The sequence below is a fragment of the Sorex araneus genome, chromosome 10, assembly GCF_027595985.1.
Source record: "Sorex araneus isolate mSorAra2 chromosome 10, mSorAra2.pri, whole genome shotgun sequence".
NCBI lineage: Eukaryota > Metazoa > Chordata > Mammalia > Eulipotyphla > Soricidae > Sorex > Sorex araneus.
In genome coordinates, this window is record NC_073311.1 from 36,024,869 (window position 1) to 36,051,152 (window position 26,284).

A 26,284-nucleotide genomic window follows, 5' to 3' on the forward strand; every position below is an offset into this window, starting at 1 on the left:
TTGTGCAAATATTTGATCACCACGAACAATGTCCAATCAATGAGGAGAGTTGGGTTTCAAAAACTTGGCTGAGGGGACTGGAGCAATAGCACAGCGGGTAGGGCATTTGCCTTGCACACAGCCGACCCAGGTTCGATTCCCAGCGTCCCATATGGTCCCCTGAGCACCGCCAGGAGTAATTCCTGAGTACAGAGCCAGGAGTAACCCCTGTGCATTGCCAGGTGTGACCCAAAAAGCAAAAAAATAAAAAATAAAAAATAAAAAACTTGGCTGGTTGAGATGATTCCAGCGCAAAAGTCACAGCAACAGTAAGAACAAAGTACGCTCGATCAAAGCACTGTCTTTAGAACTCAAGATGCTTCTAGTTTCCATTCCATGGGCATCACCCATGCCAGAGCCATGATGGCACCAAGAATATCCTGGTTTTCTTGTAAAGAGTTATGTGATGTGGGAGAGGGTGCCGGGGTAGGGGTAATAAAGGGCAAGATCTGGAGGTGAGCAACTTGGCCAGCTCTTAATAATCCTGTTTTTATCGTAATGACTAAAAATGGAATTTCTAGACTGTATTGAAGAGACTGCTGAAACTGGAGAAACGTCTAAAAGGCAAAAAAACAGTATGCTCAGTTTTGTGTCTTATTTGAACATTGACTTCAAACGCTCAGCAGAGTTTGAGAGAGATCATAACCACTCCTGCTCCCCCGCCCCTCACCCCCTTCTGAACCCTCAGCCCCCAGTAGTGCCTGGTTTATTTCTAAAGTAAAAACGTTGAGCTTTCTCATTTAGCTGGGGAAAAATACATATAATCCTACCCAGATAGGTTTCCTTTTGTCTGTTTCACCAGGCTGCACTCAGCAGGCGAGTATGGACAAAGGGCATTAAATGTAGCTCTTCCCATGGGCAGGCTTCGGAGAAACCAACATTTGGAGACAACATCCCAGGGTCCCATTCACCGTGCCCTACTGGCTTTCCTTAATGGCCACCAAACAGACAGATTTAATTATGCTCAGTCACTTCTCAATCCATGTTGGAGAGAGCTTCTGGGTCCAGGAGAAGCAGGTGGTGAAACGCACACAGATGGACACATTCATGCAGAGACCTTGGCGGAGGTGTGGGCAGGCCTGCAGGGACACCAGCACAGGCGACTCCCTGGATGGAGGAGTGGCATGAAGAAGCTTCTGTTGAACTCCAGGAGGCTCTGGGGGGGAGAGGGCTTCTTACAGACAGGGCACAGCCAAGGGATTGAGAGAAGGAACACCTGGGGTGTCCCCAGCCTGCCACCCCCACCATGCCTGGGTCTCCCACAGGACCAAATCTGGCTGGATGCCAAAAAGTCAGGGGAATATCCATAAAGGTCAGACTTCTAGCTGGGAAGCAGCATGGAGAAGACTGGGGACATGGCCTGCAGGGAGAAAGGCCATGTGTGTCTTGTATCAATGGAGGTGGAGGGACACATAGCAAAGGTCAGAGATAGGCACAAAGGTCAGGTCAAGGCTCCATCGTCCGAGGGATTTGTACTTGGGATTCTGTGTGGGAGGCTGCAAGTGTCAGAGAGCTGCTATCTGGTGCTCTCAGTGCCTTGGTGGCCTTGGTGGCGGGCGGGGGGAGGGGGGTGCAGGGCAGAGTAGAAAGTGGAGGGGGGGAAGCAAGTAGAACTCGTAAGCAGCAGCAACCGCTGGTCAGAACTGACAGGCGCAGCTACCCACCTCAGGGGAGCAATTTTCCAGGGAGTGGTAAGGGTATGGAGAGAGGGGCTGCCTTCTGGGTGGCGAGCACCAGGACATTCTTCGCCCAGCCCGGCAGCACCGTCTGCTCAAGCCGTGCCCCCTCTAGCACAATCCCTGGGAAAGGGAACTCTGGGTGTTTATCCTATCTCCTACAATTCATTTCAAGAGGCTGAGTTGTTATTAATATGAGGGCGAGGTTTCTGGCAGCTCATCTTCTTGACAGGGCATCTGCCAAGCTGCCAGCTAGCAAAGGATTTGGGGCCCAGGATTCCACTGACAGGGAACCATGGTGCTTCTTGAGGAGAACAGAGGCATGAGACAAGACAGTGTTTCAAGACACATCAGCAGTTTGTGTCTGGGCCTTGATGCCCACTGGGCCCTGTGCTTTGAAGGAAGAACCAGGAAAATATGAGCAGGGACAGGCTTAACTGTCTAAAAATGAGAGGAAAGTTCAGGACTGGGAGACCGCAGCAAGTTACTGAGATTCCCAAGACATGAAGGAGTAATTGATGAGGTTATGTTCATGTGCCTCCACAGTGAACTCCAGCTAGTCTGGACAAATACTGCTTTTGCTTGATGACTTACCAGAGTTTGCGTTCAACTGGTAAGTCACGGTCTAAGATTCTTAACCACTGGCCATATTGGTGACTGTTTTGGAGGAGCTCAAGAGAAACTGAATGACTCGGAGTATACTACCATTATGGTCTCAGGGTGATCTCCCAGACACCCCATCTCTTAGAAACAACGACCACTTACATCCCTTCCAATAGCTCATGCATCCCCAAAGTGGACTAAAGAAGCTTGTTTAGTTTAAGAAACATCACTGGGCCCCAGCATTGTCTCCTCTATTATCCAATCTATGCTTCCACTTACAGTTGGGACTTTACTGATGAAAGACTGTGAGCCAGGAAGTCCTGACATGGGGAAGTAGATAATACTGTAACTCAAAGTCCACTCACTGAAGGGATGCCCTGATCCCCGCCCACTTTAAGCAAAGTCACAGGGAATGACAGGCATGGTCCATCACCTCCAAACCCACCCTCAGCATGAGAGTTCAGTTGGCTGCTGCCATGTGGGAGTGGGCAGGAAAGAAGGGATGCCATCATCACTGTGCTGTGCTTACCTGGCTTTCCCTTCTGACTGCCCTGCATGCACCTCTTCTCTTAGCTTCCGTTCAGACTTATTAAATGATCCTTCATGTTATCTGCCTTCCACCCATCTCCTCATCAGCAAGTAAGAAGGAAGGCCATCTTTCTCCTTCCCCCACCCCCTGCTAAAAGGGATGGGAGTCTTGATAAGAGCCTCAGTGTGGAAGGCCACATAGTTAAGCAAAGCTCTAGAAGAGGGAGTGGCTGGGTCTCATGTTCTAGAAGGATCCATATTGACACTATTTAACCCACTAGGGGTGTTCTGGTGATTCTCACTGGTTCCCCAGTTTGGCGGAGAGTCGGGGTGGTGCTATGTTGACCATGTAGAGAGAATTCCTTGACCACAGAACCAATGTTCTTAGTTGCTTTTGATCTCTGTCAGCACAGTTATCCCTGTAGACTACTGTCAGATTTTTTGGGGTTTGGTCTAAATTGGAATGAAAGCTAGAGTACCCATGATAACCATCTCGTGACTGTGACCAATTGCCTGCTGAACAGATCTTAACGGTTTCAAGTCACAGCAGGAAACAGCTGAATCTAGAAAGTCCTGCCCAACAGAAATGAGCCTGATTGTGGATGGTCTTGTTAACCCAGATTGCCTTCCGTGCCCGAGGGAGTTGATCTTTTCTCATTATGAAGACTTTCCCATCTAGAGAACACTAGAAAGAAAACGGCTTGGAATCCATCTCTACTGCCTGTTTCCGTGGTAGCGGTTCTGTCGGAAGGATAAATTTGCACCATCTTTAAGTGGGGTGGGGGCAGGGTTCAGCCAGTTGTGTGACAGGAGTTTGCAATGTGCAATAATCCCTTATAGAACCACTTAGATAAGTCTTACCTGTCTGAGAAGGAAGTCAGAGAGCCAGTGGGTTCACACCCTTGACCACATAGGGGTGCTCGAGAGGAAGCGACCAGTGATAAGGAATCACATGTCTCAGTATTTATTTCAGTGGCTCATATTTCCCACACTTTTCAGATGTAAACTTGTATCCTGAAGGTGGAGCTTTAGTACACAAGATAATTGGAAAGGGGCAAACATGTTTGTGAAAAATGGGGGTAGAATGTATCAGCAAAGAATACATTCACATGCATTTTCTTATGCCAAAAGAAAATAAGCACTGATTTCCGATTTCTTTCTCCATTGGAGCCGGCAAAGAATTAAAGGGGAGGAGGGAAATTCTGTTCCCAAGGACCAGGATTATGGTCCCAGTAGAATGGTGAGAAATTGTCACCATCAAAGCCATTTATACTTCTTGCTGGTAGTATTTTTAAGATGTTGTTTCCTTTCCAAAACAAGGCAGCAATGAATTGAGTAGTGATCAAAATGCCGCAACATAGAGGATGTTTAATCCAAATAGCTCCCAAGATGGTCTGCTACTGATTGTACCAACTCTATGGGACTTAGAGAAATTACTTGGTTACCAGTGAAGTAAAACTATCTCTGGAATGGAATTGAACTGTTGCTTCTCAGCACGTAACAACATTGCTGTAAGTCAGTTTAGGATGGCAATGAAGGCCACTGTGTTGTTTATTATTCAAGATGGGGAAAAATGCTCAAATACTAGCATTTCAATCCCCCACTATGCTGTGGACGTTTCTATAAGCTTCTGCAGCTATTTCAAATATACCACTTTTTTTGACTTATGCAATATAGAAATTATTTATAAACAAGCAATTTGGGTGAGCAGGAAATGGGGGCAAAAAAGGCCCCGTTCCTTTGGAACAGACAGGACATGCCCGGAACTTGCATTACCTAAGATTAACATGACCTCAGTTCCTTTCCTCTACCTGTACCCAACCCACCATCATCATGAGGAAAGAATAATCCTGTATCTTGCATAGAAGCTGCTTCTTGGCAGGTCAAGATCACGTCACCCAGTTTCAAAGGAGGAAACTGTGAAAGGTAAAATAACCACTCAGGCTTTCTGAGTCTGAGAGTCACTGCATGTGGTCACCAGAACCCCCTGGTCTTTCTGCTTCTAGCTTTGCCTCACTCTCTCATCCCCAATCCATTTCTGGAGGCTTCCAGAACTCCTGTTTTTGCCTGGTCCCTCTGCAATGGTGATTCAGGTGAGGTAGAACACAGCAGCAGGTTCATTTGTCATTCTCAGGTTCGTTTATGAACAAACGATGGTCAGACTCAGAGTTGAAAAGTAGAAAAATTTATTGGAAAGTAGAAAAGAAAAGGAGCTCCCCAAGTGGGGGAGGAACTTAGTATAGGACTAAGTTAACTATGACTCTTTTTCTACTTACAGAAAAACCAGATCTTTGTGTTACAGAGGATGCAGGGGACCTACAGGGTGGACGGGCTGGTTTGAGTCTTCTGCCTCTGGTATTGCTCATTATCTTTGGATTGTGACTCCTAGTTCTGGGATAGAATAATATGATGAACAATTATTAACTCCCTGTTTATCATAAAAAGCCCAGGAATTTGCAGGGAGTAAAAAATGTAGGATGGGCCAGGCAAAAGCAGGACTGCTCACAGCAGCTTGCAAGGGTAAACTGAGGCCTCCTCTTTCATTGAAGAGAATTCAGAGTTGAAAAAGTCTCTAATGACCTGGACCTGCAGTGGTTGCTCCTTGGGGGCGGAAGGGTGGGTCCATATCTTTTCTCTCTCCCTTTGGGGAGAGCCCATTTTGAGTCAGGAACCCAGGAGGAGGGAGGAGAGGAATGGCACGACCCAGTTAACTCTTCAGGGGCTCTGGGCATGAAAAGCAGGCCCAGGAAGGGGCAGAGACCATTTCTCTAAGATGTTGAGGGTCCCCTTTCTGGTTCGGCCCTGGGTGGGTAGCGTTCTGTAGGTGTCATGGCACTGTTGCACTTTCTGGATGGCCCTCTGCTTCCAACTCAGAAACTGGAAGCCAAGGGTAGGAGGACTTGCTCTGCTCCAAGAATTCCTGGTGACCCTTGGGGACAGCCCAGCTGATGTTTGTACCCTAGGTGAGGTTGCCAGATCTCAGAAGATCCATAGGGGGAAAAAGTGGAAAGAATGGGAGTGGGGGGAAGTGCTCTAGGCAGAGGGTACCTGGGTCTGTGATGGTTTCAGGAAAGGCTGGAAAATCCGAGTGTGTGTGTGTGTGTAGGGGTGGGGGTCCAGTTTTTCATCCTACTCTTCAGACCACCAGTTGAAAAGAGTTTGAGGGGGTCTGTGGGCCACAGGTGGTGTCTGGCTACTGAGGGTTCTCGGAGGCAACCCTGGAGCTAAATGGGGTTATGAGTCTCAGCTGTGCAGATTACCAGCCGTAGCCCCCTCCCCCGAGCCCCCCAGCAAATTTTAGAATCTTCCATGGGGGGCTGCTGGAAGACAGCCAGGAATAAATGGGGCTGTTAAGGGGGATATTGAATGCGTCTTCGCTTACGTGTCGAATTTAGACCAGCACCCCGGCGCGTAGTAAGTGCTCAATAAATATTAGCCACGCTCGTTAAGGTTAGATGGGGAGTGGAACTTTCTAAGCGCTAGATTTGTGAGCCTGCGATTCGGTTGCCAAGGGAGATGAGAGACCCTTTGCAAATATGGGAGCTCCGGGGCCCCGGGCATTGTCCAGAATCAGTGTCTCGGCGCCCGCCTCCCCCCACCCCTCACCGCCCACACCCCGAATCTAACTCCTCTGACCCGGCGAAGCCCACCCACGGTTAGCGGGGCTCCCGGGTCCCCCGAGCCCTTGGCTCGGCCACGTTCCCGCGCGTGCCTCCCCGGGAGCCTCCCTCCCGCCGCCCAGCACCTGTCAGCCGCCCCCGCAGCCTCCCCCCACGGGCCCGCACCCGGGGCCTCCGCTGCACGCCCCCACCCCCGGGCGCCCCGGCTTCTGGCTGCCGGCGCCTCGCGTGCCTCCCCCCGCCGCGCGCGCGGATCTCGTCAACAAAACCCGGGCGCTGCAGCGGGCCCCGCCGGCCGACGGCACAGGCTCCGCGCGCGCGGGGTCCCCCCCACCCCGGGGCCAGCCGAGGGGCGAGGTGGCGGCGGCTGCGGCGGGCGGCGCAGCTTTGTTATGAATAGATGAAAGCGGCCACCTACACGGTAACCCAAATTACGAGACCTCCCTCCTCCCCTGCGCGCCGGCTCGAGCGGGGAGGGGAGATGGGCGTGGAGGCAGGGCGGGCCGAGGCAGGGGGCGAGGAAGGGGGCCAGTTGCATCCCACTTTCACAATGGGAAAGTGAGACGCACAAGCGCACCCCAGCTCGCCAGCCCTCCTCCCCTCCGCCCGCCCGTCCCCTCCCTTCCCCTGCGCGCCTCCCCGCGAGCGCCGGCCCTGCCCGCACAGAGGAACTCTCGGGAGAAGGAGGGCGAGGAGGAAGCGGCACCGGAGCGCGCAGGGCTTGCCGCCGCCGCCGCCGCCGCCGCCGCACAGGCTGCCGGAGCGAGCCCGCCGCGCGCCGCCCTCCCCGCTCTCCTTTCCCGGGCGAGCCGCGGGGATGGGGCGGCCGAGGGAACCCGAGCGCGCGCAGGAGCCGCCGCCGCCCGCGTCTCCGTCGCCGCGCGCCTGAGCTACCGTCGCCGCCGCCGCCGCCGCAGCCGCGCGCCCTGCCCGGGGGCGCCCCCCGCCTCACTGCCCCCCAGCCCCATGGAGGTCTCCGGGAGGAAGGCGCCGCCGCGCCCCCCGCGCCCCGCCGCCCCGCTGCCCCTGCTCGCCTATCTGCTGGCGCTGGCGGCGCCCGGCCGGGGCGCGGACGAGCCCGTGTGGCGGTCCGAGCAAGCCATCGGAGCCATCGCGGTGAGCCGGGCTGACGGCGTTTTCGTGGCGAGCGGCAGCTGCCTGGACCAGCTGGACTACAGCCTGGAGCACCGGCTCTCGCGCCTGTACCGGGACCAGGCGGGCAACTGCACCGAGCCCGTCTCGCTGGCGCCCCCGGCGCGGCCCCGGCCGGGGAGCAGCTTCAGCAAGCTGCTGCTGCCCTACCGCGAGGGGGCGACGGGCCTCGAGGGGCTGCTGCTCACCGGCTGGACCTTCGACCGGGGCGCCTGCGAGGTGCGGCCCCTGCGCAACCTGAGCCGCAGCTCCCTGCGCAATGGCACCGAGGTGGTGTCGTGCCACCCGCAGGGCTCGACGGCCGGCGTGGTGTACCGCGCCGCCTCGGCCAACCGCTGGTACCTGGCCGTGGCCGCCACCTACGTGCTGCCCGAGCCCGACACGGCCACCCGCTGCAACCCGGCGGCGTCCGATCGCGCCACGGCCATCGCGCTCAAGGACACGGAGGGGCGCAGCCTGGCCACCACGGAGCTGGGCCGCCTCAAGCTGCGCGACGCGGGGGGCAGCCTGCACTTCGTGGACGCCTTCCTCTGGAACGGGAGCGTCTACTTCCCCTACTACCCCTACAACTACACGAGCGGCGCCGCCACCGGCTGGCCCAGCATGGCCCGCATCGCGCAGAGCGCCGAGGTGCTGTTCCAGGGCCAGGTGGCCCTCGACTGCGGCCACGGCCACCCCGACGGCCGCCGCCTGCTCCTCTCCTCCAGCCTGGTGGAGGCCCTGGACGTCTGGGCGGGCGTGTTCAGTGCGGCCACCGGGGAGGGCCAGGAGAGGCGCTCCCCTGCCACCACGGCGCTCTGCCTCTTCAGGATGAGTGAGATCCAGGCGCGCGCCAAGAGCTGCAGCTGGGACTTCGAGACCACCGAGCCCAACTGCGTAAGTGCTGGCCCCGGGACGCCGCGGGAGGCCGCGGGTCGGCGGCGGAGTGGAGGGTGGGGCGCTGGGGGAGCGCACATCCGCCAGGTCCCCCCTTGAGACACACCCTCCAGGGCCTGCCGAGACTCGGGGAGCCCGCAGCCCCCCCCCCACCCAGTGGGAGTGTTAGGAGGGAGGTGAGAGAGGCGAGGAGTCAGCCCCCAAACTCTACTGACAGCACCCCAGTACCCAGCCTTCTCCGGGCAAACGTGACCGCCTGTTTGGAGCTGAGTCCCCCCCACGTATCGCCTCCCTCACCGCCCCCCTCCTTTCTTTAACTGCTTCTCCAGGTGTGTGGTCTCAGCCAATATAAGGGTCTGACCCCTCTAAGACCTAGTCCTTCAAGACGGGGTCCCGGGCCGAGCAGCCGCACCCACCCTCTGTGCACCGCCCGGAGATGTGCTCTGGACTTGGTAGCCCGCAGCGCTGGGCTCGGGCGGGGGGGCGCAAAGGAGGTGGGATACGGGACACGACCCTCCGCGAGACCCGCTACAAGGGGGCGGGGCGCTGCCGCGGGCTGCGGAGGTCTCCCGCGGCGAGGCAAGCGGCGGGGGTCTTTGTGGATAAAAGCCTTCCCCTCCCACCCTAGGGGTGGGAGGGGGAGGCGAAGAGAGCGCGAGAAAGTGTTGGGGTGCCAACGGCAACCCCAGAGATCACGGGGCTCGCCGGCACCCGCCTTGTGTGGGTCCCCCTTGCCCCCCTCCCAACCAGCCACACCGGGCTTGCGGGGCAGCCCCCGCTTGACTCTTGAGATTGACACGTCTTTGACCGGAAAAGAAAGCGGCCTTTGAAGAGGGTCGGTTGGATGGGGATTAGGGAGCCTTTGTGCGCTCCTCGCAGGCCGTGTTCCTTCCCAGGCTGCTGGCACATCAACTCCACATATGGCCTCGAAGAGGGGGGCCTGCCCAGAGCCCCCTTTGCAACTGGACGGGAATCAAAGAGCCGAGATGAAGGGCTACAGGTGTTGCTATTGTTCGGGGGTAAAACGCGCGCAAGGGAGGAAGGGGAGAAGTCCCCATTAGGGTAATGTGTGGGTCCTTGGTTGTGTAACCGTAGCCTGTTGTGGATGGGCGTCCAGGTACCTGGCTGTGTGGACAAAAAGACCTTTCCCGCCTCCCAGTGCACCCCCACCCTCTTTGCACCTGATTTTCCGGAAAGCACTGTTTCACCCTATTCTAGCCCCGTTATTCAGGCAGGGAGAATGGGACCATCTCAGATGGCCAGGCTCTTGTGCTTTCTGAAGGGGCATTTATTAGCTCCTTCCTCCCTGCCTCTGAGTTGCCTGTAAGACTACACACACACACATACACACACACACACATACACACACAACACACCTCTTGCTGAGGTACTTGCATCAGGTTTGAGGGCCATAAACAAGGCAGGTTGCTCCTAATGGACTGTTGTGCTGGTCACAGAGATTTTCCTATTTCATATCTGCCTGGATTAGGTTTTTATGACCTACTAGGTCAAGTTTGGCAGAACTCACTCTCTACTTCTCTGTAGAAAGACTTAAAAGTGCCTGGCCCACCCTCCCTCTTTATGACTTTAGGCGCACTTGGTGGCCGTCGTTCCGAAACGCCGCCTTCGAGGCCCCACAGCAGGTAATGCGGGTGCCTTCCAAGCCCTGCCATCTGACAGCTGCGGTGGATGGGCTTGTGCCTGGCCAAACCATTTCTCTTGACTGAGTCTCTCCACCCCTGGGGTCCTGGAGGACTCTGCTTTCCTTCCAAGCCCAGCGGGGCGGGCCCAGTGCACTCCCACTTGGCGTTTTGGCTCCACCAAACTCCCTTCTTGCTCTGCCGTGAGGCAGCTCAGGGCCCAGCAGAGAGAGGTTTATCTGTCTTCACTGGGCTGGGGAAGAGGCTGGGGGGCGCTTCTGGGAGCGCACTGCCCCTTGGAAGCCAGGCGAGAGATAAACACGCACCGCCAAAAATCTGGAATCTGGGAAAATCAATAATTAAAATAGGTCCCTTCACAGCGTTTCTCACTGCTGTTATTTATCAAGAACTCCCGGGTGCTCAGAGCTGTGTTCTGAAAGATGGGGGCTCTCCCCACCCTGAGCCTGTCATCCAAGTTAAATAAATATACTCCTTTCCAACAATAGCATGTCATGGCCGCACAGGTGGGTGGGAGCTTGGAGTTCGGTAGGTTTTGGTCCCCCCCCCCTTTTCATTTAAGTAAATTCCTTGCTGCTGGCATGCATTAAAAAGCCTTAATCGGTTGAATTTCAAAAGAGGTTTGAATGAGAGGGAAAAAAAAAAGGTGGTAGTTTTGATGAAAAACCTGACAATTTTCTCCCCTATTAAGTAGGCAGATAAGATATTTCATTCACCAAGCAGAGCTGTGTGCTGGGTGCCAGGGATTTTGCCACTCACTGAAAGGACAATAGCAGGTTGCGACCCCATTTGGTGGTGGGGGGGGTCACTGATCATTGTGGCCCCAGCTGCCTCTCCAAAGAATGGTGTCATTGGATGGCACTGGTTCTGCATTTCATTTCCAGGTGTTGAATGAGCCTTGGAAAAGCCTTCATAACGGATAGGTGTATAATAAAGCAGAAGAACTAGAAACCCTCCCGAGGAAATCTCCGTCCATGCCCACAGCTCTTCCCTCTGAGCAGAAACAGTGATTTGAACAGTAATCCACAGGCAGCGAGCAAGGCACACGCCCCGGCTTTGCTCAGCGTCCCCTCCCCTCCTCCACGCCTCTCTTGTATTTTCCTTCATCAGCCAACCGTGGGTCGCAAAGTGACAGGAGCGACCGGGGTCGTGTGGCTTCCTTCTCGCCTTATCTCTTGTCAGCTGGTTCTCCCCCCCTGCAGCTTCTCCAGCAAAGGATTAATCCTGAGAAGCCCGGGCAGGGAGTGTGCGCTCATTCTCCGCCCTTTCTTTGGCTGTCTCTTCGCCAACTTTGACTCCCCTTTCACACACTAGAGCAGGTTAACTGCAGCCCACAGGTGTAGCAAGGTAGCAGATCCTTGTATTTCCTCTCCACCAATCCTACGCTCTGTAAAGCACGGTCCCTCTATATTATCTCTCCCAAGCTTCTTTTTAGGTCTGAGGGTTTGTGTATGAGGTGCGTGCATCTCTTCTTTCTGGGTGAGGAAGCTTATCATGCCTTCAGCAAATAGCAGGAGAGAACAAAAGGAGCTGTCAAACCAGCATCCCTCATCTCGGGTCAAGGCCAGAGGTCTTCTGTGATGTTGGTTTTAAAACTTTGTTATGTACCTGGGTTTTGTTTTGTTTTGTTTTTCATTCTAGTCTATAACAAATCTGTGTCAGTCCAGAATGTCTTAGGGCTAGGGAGTGGCTCAGTGGTAAAGCAAAATGAAGGTTTTAAATCATTTCAGTGTAATTTCTTCCTTTCCTGGCAGGCCAGTGCTACTCATAGAAAAAGGTTTGTACCCAAGTTTTGAAGCCATTCCAGATTTGTTTGACTGCCATAGTTGGGTCCCTGAGTTTGCTTATGTTTTATTTTGTTGTGTTTGTTGGGTGTGTGTGTGGGGGGGGGGTAGGGCTATACCTGTTGATGCTTAGAGTTTACTCCTGGTTCTGTGCTCAGGAGTCACTTCTGGTGGTGCTTGGGGGACCATACTGAGTGCACAAGATTGAACCTGGATCAGCATCATGCAAGGCAAGAGCCCTGCTTGCTGTGTATCTAATCCGGGTTGCTTTTATTTTGAACACAGCAGCCATGGCTTCTGTAGACCTGAGTGTAGAGTGCTTCCTTATATCATTGAGCGTGGTGATAGGACTAATTCTAGGATTAGTTCTTCCTTCTACCCCCTGTGGGGGGACACGCCCACTTCTTCCACAGCCCTGTAATTCCAAAACCTGACATTGTTTAACAATCATGCAGAAAACCACAAAGCACTCAGACGCTCTCCAGTAGACAGTAACCCCAGGCCCTTCTAACTGTTGTGGTATCCTGGGATCACTCAGCCTGCTGATGTCAAAATTCAGTTTTCCTGTGATGTTTAATTCCTCTTTTGGTTTCTGTTATGATCCTGCCTCATCATTTTGCAAATATAGAGTAGACAGCGAATTTGCAACCATACATGCATCTGAGGTGTAAGTAAAGCCCAGTGTTCACTTCGGAAGAGGGGAAGAAGCAATCACAGCTGAACCGTTGTGAGGGCCAAGCTTTGCGCTCAGCTCTCAGCGTGCCTTATTTTGAGTTCCATAGTCACATGCTGAAACAGGACTACAGTGATGATTTTGATTTTTATAGATGAGAACACAGAGGCCCCAAGACCTTAGGTTAGGTTCCACAGCTGGTAAACAGGATTTGGAACCTCGTCTGGCTTGAGACCCTCTCAGTTACTGCCAAAGATAGTCCAGTTCTAGGAATACTGGGCTCTCCAGTCAAAATGGAGCAAGTGAAGCCCCTTCTCTGCTCAGATCAGCCGTTTGCAGGTGTAAGATATACAGTAGGGGGAATAGCACAGTTGTTAGTGCACATGTGTCTTCCTGGGGTGCGAATTCCCTGCACCATACAGTGCCCAAAGCATCACCAGATGTAGCCCTAGAGTTCCCCAACCATGTCATGTGTTGTCCCAGAGGGCCCCAGCACTGATGAGGTGGCCCAGGTAACGCCTGGCCCCACAGGGCCCAAGCAGCAATGTGATAGCCTCAGGCCAATGTGTTGAACCAATAGCCAATAACCCGGTTGGCCAAAAGTTGGCTGATTTTTCTGAGCACCCCTTTAGAAGCCTCCCCTATGCCCAAAGGAAGGTGCTCAACAGAAGAGAGAGTGTTTGATTGTCAACTTGTTGTCTTTCTGGCTCTGCATTATTTGATCATATGAAGTTGACTCTGAGTAGGCGGTTTTCTTTGGTGTCAGCTTCTAGACCCTGTTGCCATTCTCTGTGCCTCAGCTTTAGAAACCTCAGAGATGAGAAAGACAGCCAGGAATTGAGGAACTGTTTCCCCTTTTTGTTTTTGGAGGCAGCCTCGGTCATAAACCAGATCCAGAGACCACAGCTTATTAAATGTGGGTTACAAGCACTCTTGCCTGATTATCAGCACCACAATGGAAACGTAAGCTCTGCAAGGACAGGAACTGTGGAACATCTGTTCTCTGTCAAACCCAGATCACCCAGCCTAGGGTCTGAGAAGTGTTTGCTGAATGAAGAAATAAAGGGTCTGAAAAGATCCATTTGGAAATTTTTTCTATCCTCAGAAGCAACGTTTCACTGTGTCTGCCTACCTCAGACCCCCTTAACTATAGCCTTTTTCTTAATATCTGACATGTTGGGGCCTCTTTTTTCCCTAGTCTTGGACTATCTGGCAGCCTCCACTGTTTCAACTCTTCACAAATATCCCCATTCACAGGCATAGCCAATGGAAGCTTCCAGAATAGCTTGTGGCCCTGCCATTCTGGGATTAACTTTTACCCTGGAAACACAGCATGGTTGGAACTTCAGGGGTATTATTTGAAGATAAACTTGATCTTATATTTCAGTGGTAAGAGAAAAGGTCTCTGATGGAGGACAGTGGTGCCTCAACCTGCACTTAGTATCACCTAGACACTTGCTAGTAATGCCATCAGACATACTAAATCAGAAACATGGGCATGTATGGGGGGGTGGGGTGTGTGCTGGCAATCTGTATTTCAGCAAACCCTCCAGGTGATCTTATACACACATGGGTTTTAGAACCTCTTCTATGAGCAAATACAGTTTTCTTCATGTTCTAGCTAAGGCATCTGGGATGTTAGGTAAGAATGATCCCATGTTTTTTCTCCACTGCATTTTATGTATACCTATGTAAGGTAAATGACCAGCTCATTCCAATACCCAAAGAGTCCTCCTTTTTTCCTAATTACGATAGAAAATACCTAGAAACATATCCAAACTTCCCATTTTTGAACTTGCAGTTAAGGTTCAGGAATCCATGGGTCATGGCTTAATTAGTTCTGTCACTCTTGTATTCAACAGTTTATTTGTATTTCATTTCAGGATATGGGGGAAGGTTTCTAGAGTCTTCCACTCTACTGTATTCCAGAACAAATTTCACATGCAAGTTTTCTCTGAAGTGAATCTTTTCTTTTGGTGGGGAGGATGGGTCAGGGATTTTTGGGGGTGGGGGGAACACTGTGTTTTAGCTGTGTTCAGGGCTTACTTTAAGTTCTGTGCTCAGGGGTCCCTCCTGGTGTTACTACAGTGACGAACTGGAGTGCTAGGGATTGAGTCTAGTTTGGCTGCATGCAAAGCCAGTGCTTTCTCTGCTGCTCTGTCTCTCTGATCCCTGAACATGTACCTTTTACAATATCAGTTATTATGCAAATTTCTGCCGTAATTCTGTACAGTTGGTTGCATGGAACAAAGATGAATGTAAACACTCTCGGATAAGGGAGCAAGGGATTTAGTGGATAAAAACATGTGGAATTGCATAGGAATCGAGATGAAGAGCAGTAAAATATAGTGATTACATGCGCAGCCTCTTGAAACATGTCAGCTGAGACCAGAACTACCACTGCCCAGCTGTGTGACCTTGGCAAATTATTTAATAACCTTTTGTGCCTCCATCTTTTCATCTCTAAATAAGGATCCTATTTGCCTCATCCCATTGTAGTCTGGCATAATGAGTGAATATGCAGTGACGAACACGCCTTGACCTATATAAGCAATATATATGTGTTTCCCATCACCACCGTCATGGTAGTCATAGGATGAGACTGCCTGATACGGAGTTGGAAAGAGGTTCCAGACTCAAGGAAGTTCAGTGGCAGGAAGTGGTGGATGCTTATTCTAAGATTTTGAGAGCAACATGACTTAGCATGGTTGCTTCCCTTAATCCTACTACCAGATTGCTACCTCTGCTTCCTCAAACTGGTGCCCTCATGCCCTCTGCCTGAACATGCTGCATCCTACATTGATCCCCATTCTGCTCCTCAGTAACATTTAACCTTTCTGCATGGGCTAGTCACTGATCTTCTATATACTTTAGTTCAAATCGCCAAGTGAGAGATAGAACTGCATAGGGTTCAATGCATCTTTTCACACTAAAGGAAAACCGTATGTCAGGGTAGGGATTTGGTGGCCTTGGGGCAGGTATTGATGCTGGGTCCAATCAGAAGAAAGGGGCGGGGGTGTCAAACATGTGACAGCCCCAAGAGGGTAGAGGAATGGTGGAAGAACCATGCTGTGGCCATGGGATTGACTGTGACAGATTGCTACCTTCTCTGCTCTCCTCTCCTTCCACGCTGACCACTGCCTTCCCTGAGTCTAGGGACACACATAGATGCTGAAGACTGAAGTCTATCCTGAGAAATCCTGAATTCTGCAGGAGCTCAATTTATAGACCGCAGGGGTCTAGCTTCCTTGTGAGATTCAGATAGAGTTTTGGTAGTAGAAAAGTTGGTTTTTGAGCCATGCCCAGCAGTGCTGTTCCTGACTCTGTACTCAGGATTGACCCCTGAGTTGACCCCTACTCAGGATTGGCCGCCGTATTCAGGGACCCACAACCTGGGGTCCAGGGCGGGTGCAAGACTAGAGACTTAACCTCTGTGCTTTCTCTGACCCCTAAATGTTTTGAAGACAAAAGCTCATAGTTTTACTTAAATTTTCTACCTTGGGGCTGGAGCAATAGTACAGTGGGTAGGTAGGGTGTTTGCCTTGCAGGCAGCTGACCTGGGCTTGAGCCCCGGCATCCCATATGGTCCTGTTAGCAATGCCAGGAGTAATTCCTGAGCGCAGAGCCAGGAATAAGCCCTGATCATCACTGGATGTGACCCCAAAAGCCAAAATAAATAAAAATAAATTTTCTACTTTTATGGATTTTAATACATTTTAACACAGCATAGCGGGTAGGGTGTTTGTCTTGCACGTGGCCCACCAGGGTTTGATTCTTCCATCCCTCTCTGAGAGTCTGGCAGGCTACCGAGAGTATCCCACACACATGGCAGAGCCTGGCAAGCTACCCGTGGCGTATTTGATATGCCGAAAACAGTAACAACAAGTCTCACAACAATGGAGATGTTACTAGTGCCCGCTTGAGCAAATCGATGAACAATGGGACGACAGTGCTACAGTGCAGTGCTATACACACAAAATAAGCACAATTTGTGAGCTTTGTTTCAGTTTCTGTTGTTGGTTTCCATACTAGTTTCGTGGCTCATGTAACTGTTGCACATTATAATCTCCTTGGAAGAATTAGGGAGCAGGACTTGACCCCAACAGTACCCATCTCCGCTCCCACTCAAAGCTGTTATACAGAAGCCAGCAAACTCTTTTGATAGGTGTCAGGCCATTCGTATTGTAGGCTTTCAAGGCCGTACGCTATCTCTGCTGCATTTGCTCGAGTCTTCTGTTACAGTGGAAAAGCAACTGTTGATAGTAAGTGAGCATGCAGGGTGATGTTGCCATAAAACTTCAGGGACACTGATATCTAAATGTCACTTCTTTTTCACTTCTCATGAGATAATATTCTTTTGTTTCCCCAATCATTTAGCTTGTAAAAAACTATTCTTAGCTTCCCAACCTTTCAAAACAAAACAAAACGAAACAAAACAGGCTGGTGGCCAGCCTTGACTCACAGGCGGTAGCTGGTGATCCCTGCAGTTGTGGAGGTGAGACAAAGTGAGACAAAGCTGCACGATGCAGCAGCATGGTATAAAAAGTCAGTGTGGAAGCCCCAGAGAACAGCATCACACTCGACCCGGGAGGATCAGGGAATCTTCTGAGGCGATGCTAGGTGATGCTGCACTGCTTCTGTAAAGCAGGTGGAGAAGGCAGGGAAGGGAGTTTTGAGTGAGGGAACAGCTTGCACGCACTCAGGAAGGTGAGTGAGCTTGGGAACCCGCAGGCCTCACCCTGACTGGGGGAGTGTTTGGGGCCAGATGGCTGGAGGCTTCCAGAGACTGGCAAGGCACTGCATTTTGTCCTGATGCTCAGTCATTTTTCAAGCTTTCCAACCTGGGCCTTTCTTTACATCTTAACTCCAGACGAGGAAAAGATTAGCCATCATCTTAGACCTGCTGCTCCGGGTCTGATCACTGCCAAGTACTGGGTCCCAGATTGAGCGGGCCATGGGGCAGATACAGAACTCACCCTCTTGCCCCCCACCCCAACCCATGCTTCTCCCTGAGGAATCTCGGAGAAACTTCTAGGACTCTGCTGAGCAGGGCGTGGAGACCAGGGCTGGGGCTGGTGCCTGGGAGAGGGGGGCAGAGATGTTAGCAGACACGATCTGATTGTGTTCCTGCAAGATCACTCAGGATATGGAATGGATGAGGAGAGATTGGAGGCAAAGCAGTCTGGTCAGGGCAACCCTGGGTCCCAACTGTCAAAACAGTTTGCAGCTTTGCACTTGTTCTCCTCCCCCTCCTCCCCACCACCAAGGAAAAAAACCCAAACACACACTTAGAAGGACTCTGGGCTGGGATCCGTGATCAGGACAAGCTAAAACACACTGACTTGATGCTTATAGTTTAGATGGCGAGACGAGGTGAGACTGCTTTCTGGGAGAAACTTTTTACATTCTTCTTCCTCTGGTTGAACCCTGTCAGAACCTTAAGAATCTTTTGGCACTGATTAGGATCCAGGTCCCTGTCCTGATTGAAGAGGCTAGAGGAGACTGCGCAGTGAAGTTGCCCTCTGTTCTTTCTGTTGCCTCCCATTTACCTTTCAGTCGCCTTTTATAAACACAGCCCTGTGCCCTTTGCCACCATTTCTGCATGGTATGTTCACCTATTCTCTTTTCTTTAAGAATAGGATGCATAGAGGCTGGAGCAATAGCACAGTGGGTAGGGCGTTTGCCTTGCACGTGGCCGACCCAGGTTCGATTCCCAGCATCCCATATGGTCCCCTGAGCACCACCAGGAGTAATTCCTGAGTGCAGAGCCAGGAGTAACCCCTGTGCATGGCCAGGTGTGACCCAAAAAGCAAAAAAAAAAAAGAATAGGATGCATATCCTGACAAAGCTAGTCTGTGTCAGCCGCTGTGTCACCCTAGCTCGGCAGGGTATAGAACCCCCACCCTCAAACCCCACATCCTCTCTTTGAAGCTTGATCCCAGGCTCTGCTGGGACATAGCCTTCCCAACTTCAGTGGGTTTCATACTAATAAAGCCCCTCTTTGTTTCTAAATGTTTTACTGTATTTCATTGGTATCACTTAGGTGACATGTAACCTCCCTTTTCTGTGTAGTTGTTTCTGAACAACGAAACAATAACTTGAATTCCTATTATGTGCCCAATGCTGTGTGAAAATATTTGTCAGTGGCAAATAGACCCTAATCATGCAGCAAATAAAGAAGTTATTTTTATATTAGAGTAAGAGCTACCATTTAGATAGTGCCTACTGTGTACCAACTATTGCTCTAAGGGCTTCACAGCATTCATAACTCTTTTCGTTCTCACCAGCACCTCATGAGGTGGATATTATTTCTTCTACTTTGCAGATAAGGAGACAGGAGGGACTCAGGTTGGGCTTATGAAGGAACTAGGCAGTTTGGTATAGTTGAACCACGTTAGTTGGGGGCTGGTGGTCTGGTCAGTCTTCTAGGTAGGACTGACTTGGAGAAGACGAGTAAGTGAAGTGGCAATTGTCCTCATGGAAAGCTGGAAAAAGTGCTCAGAAGAGCTTCAAGGGGTGTATGTGTGTGTGTGTGTGTGTGTGTGTGTGTGTGTGAGAGAGAGAGAGAGAGAGAGAGAGAGAGAGAGAGAGAGAGAGAGAGAGAGAGATGGAGAGTGCACAGGTCGGTTAGAGGTAGAGTATCGGGAGGTGGGGAGGGTGCAGAGTAGTTGGAGGAGGAAGAGACAGCAGAATCCTATGGTCTGTTTCCTTTGCAAAGTTTTCATGAGTGGGTTAAGGGGAGTGAAAGCATTTGGATATGAATTCCTCAGATAATGGCTGCCCTGCGGTGTGTGTGTGTGTGGGGGGGGGAACGGATAACAGAGTTGGTCCCTGAGAAGCAGGAGCTCCTGTAGGAGGCTGTTTTGTCTGCCCTAGCAAGATAGAACAGCCCCCAGATCTGCAGAGAAGCTGATTCTGTTGATTGCAATCATCCGAGTGAGGGATGTGGAAGACCTGGACTGAGGTGGTGGCAGTGAATGAGGAAATAGAAGAGGGACTAAAGTTTTTAAGGTGCAGAATTGGGGGGGGGGACAGGGGGAGCAGGAGATGGCTCAAAGGGCAGGAGTGCATGCTTTGCATGTGGAAATCACAGGTTCAGTTCCCAGAGTCACAGGTTCAATCCCTGGCACGGCATGTTGTCCAAATCACCATTGGGAGTGACATATACCCCTGCCCCCCAAAGCCTCTATCTATCTGTCTGTCTATCTATCTATCTATCTATCTATCTATCTATCTATCTATCTATCTATCTATCTATCTAGTATGACACCTAGATTAGTCCCCAGCACTGCCAAATGGTGTCCAAAAGTAAAAAGGGGAGAGGGGCTATAGAACTGAGAGGTATTCGTGGCCAAAAAGTAGATGACTTTAATGTTCATTGATTATTTAGATGCCTTTGGGACTCTCAGGTGGATCACTGTTAGACAGGCAGCCAGCAGTGAAGATAGGAATTGGGGGTTCCCTCTCTAAACCTTTAGGGAGCATTGCCTGTGCCAGCCTCAGCATCGGGCACTGCACAGCATGGTTTGGGCTGCTTATTATGTGATTGGGTGTGTCTTATGGTTGTTTCCTGGACACATAAAGGAGGTCACACATAATGAGGCTACAGGAAAGTTTGCCTTGAACTCTGAAGAGGCTCTTCTCCACGGGTGAAGCAGATAACCCCTACATCCCTGTGGGAAGAGCCTCTAAGAGGACTCCATGCTGCAGTGGTGGGTCTGGGGACAGTACATGTTGGAGCATGCAGGGAGCAGGGCTAGTCTGGGACATCCTCACCAGCCAGGCAGATTCCTGTGCTGTCTTGGAAGTGCCCATGTGGAAGCACATGGAGTATTGGAATCGTTCTGAGGTATTGGAATCTTCTGTGGTATTGGAATCGTTCTGAGGCTCTATTCTCAGTCAGTGACCAGTTTTTAAAAATTGCATTCTGGGGCTAGAGCGATAGCACAATGGGTAGGGAGTTTGCCTTGCACATGGCTGACCTGGGTTTGATTCCCAGCATCCCATATGGTCCCCCAAGCACAGCCAGGAGTAATTTCTGGGTGCATGAGCCAGGAGTGACCCCTGTGCATCACCGGGTGTGACCAAAAAGCAAAAAATAAATAAAAAATTAAAAAACATTTGCATTTCGGGTACTGATGGTTGCTTCTCAGGGCCATGGGAGGAAGAGCTGGGCAGCCCAGCTGCTGGTAACAGTAACTATCACACTATCATGAACTCCCACCTTCAATGCTCTGTGTCCTTGACCCAAGGCTTTTTCACCTCCTGGAGCCCTTGTGCCGGGACTCCTGGGTGGAGGTTATGAATTCTTTCTTGGAATAGTGGTTTAAAATACATAGAATAAAGAATTGCAAAATGAATAGTTTATAGTGAGATGCAGACATAAGTACATTGTGGGTTTTTTTTTCTCAATTCGAGAGATAGTCCTATTCCTTAACACACTAAATAGCGAGATTTAGCAGCCGTAACTACCGTCATTTCAAAGTGGAGATAAGCATAAGCAATATTTTGAGCTATCTGCAACAACTATAAAATGACATGAACATATCTGATTTCTTTTGATAATAAAGTCACAGATTCAGTTTGCACTGCTGGGGCCTGCATTCATAATTAAGGCAAATGCTATGTTTCAATTTGTATTTGCTAAAATAAAGTTGTTTCCCCATACTCCCTGTCCCCAACCCCCAGAATTCTCTCCATGAATAGTGGATGCTGTGGAACCTCTTTCTAGCCATTCCATTTAGTTGCCAGTTGTTTGGGAAACCAGCTACATGAAAGCAAAGTGTTGCATCTTGTTGCAAAACTTGTTTGATTTGCTTATTTTGACAGTGGGTTTTTGGAGTGTTCATCTGTATTATATAGATGGAGCACTTGGCCAAGAGTGCTTAGCCAACAGGGTGGTTAGGGGCTAGAAAAGCCTCAGGTTGAATAATTGAAAAAGTTGGTAACCCATTAGTATGAGAGCTTGAAAGTAAACCCATATAATTTTTTTAAACTCTAAATCCCTTCTTTCTACTTTTCTGTGCTATTATATACTATTTTTCTCTTATAGAATAAACCCAGTGTGGAATTATGTTGTTAAGTTATTCTTTTCTGACCATGAGAAAGAACAGGGAATTTTTCTTTGATTTGGTTAAAAAAAAACACCTGTAGTACTTTGTTCGCTTTTAGTGCCACATTTTTGTACACAAAATCTGTAGACTGTCTATGAACTGATGGCAAAAGACCCAGAAACTGTCTCTTACAAGCTGTCAATGAACTACGACTGTGAAATTTAGAGAAGGCCAAGAAACAGGGTGGGAGGTGGTATAGAATCGTTTGATGTTCCCCACGGCAAAACCAAGACTCCATGTTTATAAGGGAAAAATTAGGGGCTCCATTGAAGAACTCAGAAATGATTAGTTCTGTTTAGAAATATATCAGTGTTGACTGATTATATTGACCAAAAATAGCTCAAACATTGATCTGTGTATTCAAGTTTTTCATTCATTCCTTCAATGAACATTCCTGGACAGCCTACTGTATGTAGATGCTAAGGTATATGCCGCATTCCAAGTATAGAATAAGACAAACTATTCTAGAGCTTAGAGTCTATTTGGAGACAGACAATGCATAAAAATTTTTAAAATAATTGGCACCAAAAAGATGGTGTAGAGGGTGAGACACATGACTTGCAAATGCATGAGACTATAGTTAATTTCTAGAACCACAGATGGTTTCCTGTGTGCTGCTGGGCTCACTGTGACCCAGGAATAGTCCCTGACCAGTGCAGGGTGTGGCTCAAAAAATAAAATAACAACTGCAATAAGTATGTTATGAAAACCAGTGAAGTGCAGTGATTTGAAATAACAACCCAGGTAGGGTGGAAAGATGTTATAAATTTTGTCCATAGGGAGATAGCACTGAATCTGTAACCTGAAAGATTAAAAATACCTTCAACAAAAGAGTGAAAAGGAGTGAGTTAGAAGAAGAGTTTGTGCAAAAGGGTCTAAAGTGGAGAACTGATAATAGTTAAAGAGTTTGAAAGAAAACCACATTGGGCGCTCACCTGGAGTTAAGGGCTGAAAAGCAGCTGAGAATGAAGATGGAGATGGATCAGCTGATATAGAATCTGGGGTGGCACTTAGATCTAATTCCAAGTATGTTGGAAAACCATTGAAGAATTTTAGGGAGCAACATGACCTGTTTTATAGCTTAAAGGATCCCTGACTTCTCGATGGAGAATAGATTGTAGGTTGAAAGAGAGATATGGGGAGGCTCTTCAGTTGGTGATGACAGGTAGGGTGGGTTAGGTGGGTTAGAGTGGGTTGGAGGCCCTGGAAATGAAAAAGTGAGCAAATTAGGGGTGTGTGTGTTTAAATAGGTGGAGGTAACTAGCAGAAAGTGGAACTGAGTTTGAATGGGTTCACCCTTGATGAGGAAGAACAGAGTTAGAGAGAAGAAATGTCTAGATCACCCTAGATCATCCAGCAACTCTGAAACTGTAAGATATTCCAGTAGTTTTTCAAAGAGCCCAGCGCTGTTGACTTGGAGGGTGTTTAGAAATGTAGGGAGGAGGGGCTCGAGCTATAGTATAGTGGGTAGGGCGTTTGCCTTGCACGCGGCCATCCCAGGTTCAATCCCCGGCATTCCATATGATTCCCCAAGCACCGCCAGGAGTAATTCCTGAGTACAAAGCCAGGAGTAACCACTAAGCATGACTGGGTGTGACCCAAAAAATTAAAAAAAAAATGTAGGGAGGGAGCATTTGCAGTGAAAGTGAAGAGGGCGGTATGTGTTTTACGAGCAGTGGTCAGGGATGCTTTAATGCATAGAAGAGCCCCATTATGAAAAAAATTTCTGATCTCGAATGACCATTGCTTTCCTGTGAAAAGATATTGAGGATTATCACTTTCAACTCCAAGAATCTAAGAAAATGCATATCAGCCTTTCTGATCTTTATGTGAAGATTTTCAGTCAGCTGGTTTTCTCACTAGCAATTGGTGGAACCCAGCCTTTGAAGGGAGTGGAGACATGGAAACTGGGGGGTGGGGAGCTGGGTAGGGTGTTAGGCAGGAGAAGGAAGCCCTGACTGGGGAGAGCAGAACTTTAGTGGTAGTTGGAGATATGAGGAAGGATGTGAAATATAGATCTTACCACTTGGCACATTTTCTAGGTCCCTGCTGCATGAAGTATACCCCTTGTAGACATTGTCCAGTGGCATTTATGAACTTCCCTTTTCATTCCTTTTGCACATTTTGGACGTTTCCTTTCGAGTCATTGCCATCTCCAACACAAATTCTTCCTCCAGATGATTAGAGAGATGCCATACACTTAGTGAGAACCCAGTCAGTGCTGTGCAGGCCAGAGGAGTCAAGAAAAGCAACAGGCACCTTAATGGCTAATGCAATTGCTAACTTGGATGAGTTGCTCTTTCCATCTCTCTAGCTTAATAAAAACACTTTTCTAATTATCTGCACTCACACAGCTTCCTTTGGGCCTCAGCAACACAAGTAGGCAGGGTGTTTGGCTGAGTGTGCCCGTTTTGCAGATGTGGTCATTAAAGTTCAAGGACTTCACTTGCCAAAATAAAGCAGCCTGGAAGAGAGAGGCCAGAGCTTTGGCTTCAGGCTCCCACTGAGGGTCTCCTCTTTTCCCCAACCTAAGTTTTAGGAAAAGAAGAACCTGCTGTGAACTAAGTGTATGGCGAAGGGGAGCGAAACCCAACTTTACTCTCCAAAAGGCATTAGATTAATGGGCGAGAAGTTGACCGGTACCCTCTTGGTCTTGCCCTTGTTTCAGAAGAATACCCCAAATAACGGAGTCCTTTTGGACCTTGGGGGCACAAGACCAGACTCTCACTGGATACCCACTATCTGAGGCCCCACGTTTACACTCATTTCCTCTGTGGTTGCCATCGCAGTGGCTATGTGCAGTGAACTCCTCTGACCTTAGGGGCCAGGCCTCTCTTCTGTGGCAGTGGGGACTGGGGGGCCCTGAGGGTAGCTCCCAAGGGTGCTGTTCCCACCCCAAAACACATGATTGCCACCCTGGAGTTGTGCAGTGCATACTAGGGGTGTTTTTTGTTGGGGAAAGGTAGTAGGAAGGAGATCCAGCCGTTTTCATCACCACATACCCAATCTTCTGTACTTGTACATATACACACACCCTACACACCACATACTCCCATTACACACACATACTCCTGCTCCCCCCCACATACCACGTACCATACCACACACCCTTGGCCCCACACCCCCCAGACACCCCACTCACACCCCACACATCACACACATCCAATACACTCCTCATGCATCCCCCTCACAATCACTATAGCCACACGCACCCATGTCCTGCATATCACACAGAGCAGCCCACCCCACACAATACATGCCCCCAAACATACTAAACCCCCCACATATGTGCCACACACATACCACACAATACCGATCCATACCACACATATACTGTACCACACACACCAGCACACACAGACACCAGCTCGCGCACGCACACGCACACACACACACACACACACACACACACACACACACACACACACACACCCTCACCTTCTCAGTAGCCTGAGTGAAAGCTATGTCAGCTTCAGTCCAAACACGATGATTTGAGACAAGGAATCTTTTTTTCCCTCAGCCCCCAATCCTCTTTGTGAGTCTCTGCGGAAGGTGTGATGTTACTGCTCCATGGGGCAGCAGGGAGAAGCTGAGTGACAACTCTGAGGGGAACCAAGAAAGCCCAACGGGGAGACAAGGTTTAGAGCTAAATCGAGATTGGATTTCGTCATGAAAGGCAGAGCTGGCAAAAGCATCATTACGAGGCATTAACCTTGTTACACACAGACGAACAAGCAGAGGTTGGGATTCAGAAATAAATTACACATAATAAACCAGACAGAATAGGCTGAGAGCAACATTAGTAATTATGCCCTACGGGGAGAGAAGGGCAAGACAGAAAATAGGTGCCCCTCCTCCCCCCAAAAGAGTACAAATAATTTCTGGACGGGGGCCCTTCACACTCTTCCATCCCGCCCCCCTCTCTGCTCAGCTCCCTCTGTATTCACTTCACTTTTGTGAGGAGGTTTCTCTGGAGCCTGCCTTTTGTTTTCATTAGCTGAAATGCCTGTAAGGAAGCAGTTCTGATGGCAGTCTGTCCCCGCCCCCATTCACAGGGACCTGTCCCTTTCCCTGCACAAAAGAGCCCATTTCCATTTGTCCAGAGCAGCCTGCAGCCTACGTGTGGGCCAAGTCCCCTCCTCCCTATTTTCTTCCAGGCTCCTGGCAGTAATTGGCCACAAAACCTTGAGTGTGGCCAGGCTCCTTCAGGGTGAGGGGAATGAGCATTTACTCAGCTCCTATTCCCTGGTTGCTGAGCTTCCAGAGCCAGGTCTAACCAGCTCGACTCTTAATTCTTATGTGCTCATGTCTTACTTCATTTTGGTTGTAAGAGTACTGTAGCACTGTTGTCCCGTTGTGCATCGATTTGCTCAAGCAGGCACCAGTAACGTCTCCATTGTGAGACTTGTTACTGTTTTTGGCATATCAAATACGCCACGGGGAGCTTGCCAGGCTCTGCCGTGTGGCGGGATACTCTCAGTAGCTTGCTAGGCTCTCTGAGAGGAATGGAGGAATTGAACCCAGGTTGGCCATGTGCAAGGCAAGCGCCCTACCCACTGGGT

At 50.1% G+C, this 26,284-nt stretch overlaps 1 protein-coding gene across 2 annotated transcripts in view; it reads left to right on the plus strand.

The window, feature by feature from the left end:
* Positions 1 to 7,299: 7,299 nt before the first annotated feature.
* The window catches only part of PLXNC1 (plexin C1), a 172,224-nt gene continuing 153,239 nt past the window's right edge, over positions 7,300 to 26,284 (plus strand). For both annotated transcript variants that reach the window (XM_004602834.2, XM_055118386.1), the window contains exon 1: positions 7,300 to 8,494. In XM_004602834.2, coding sequence (XP_004602891.2) covers positions 7,433 to 8,494 — 1,062 coding nt within the window. In that variant the 5' untranslated portion in view covers positions 7,300 to 7,432. The remainder of the gene's footprint in view (positions 8,495 to 26,284) is intronic.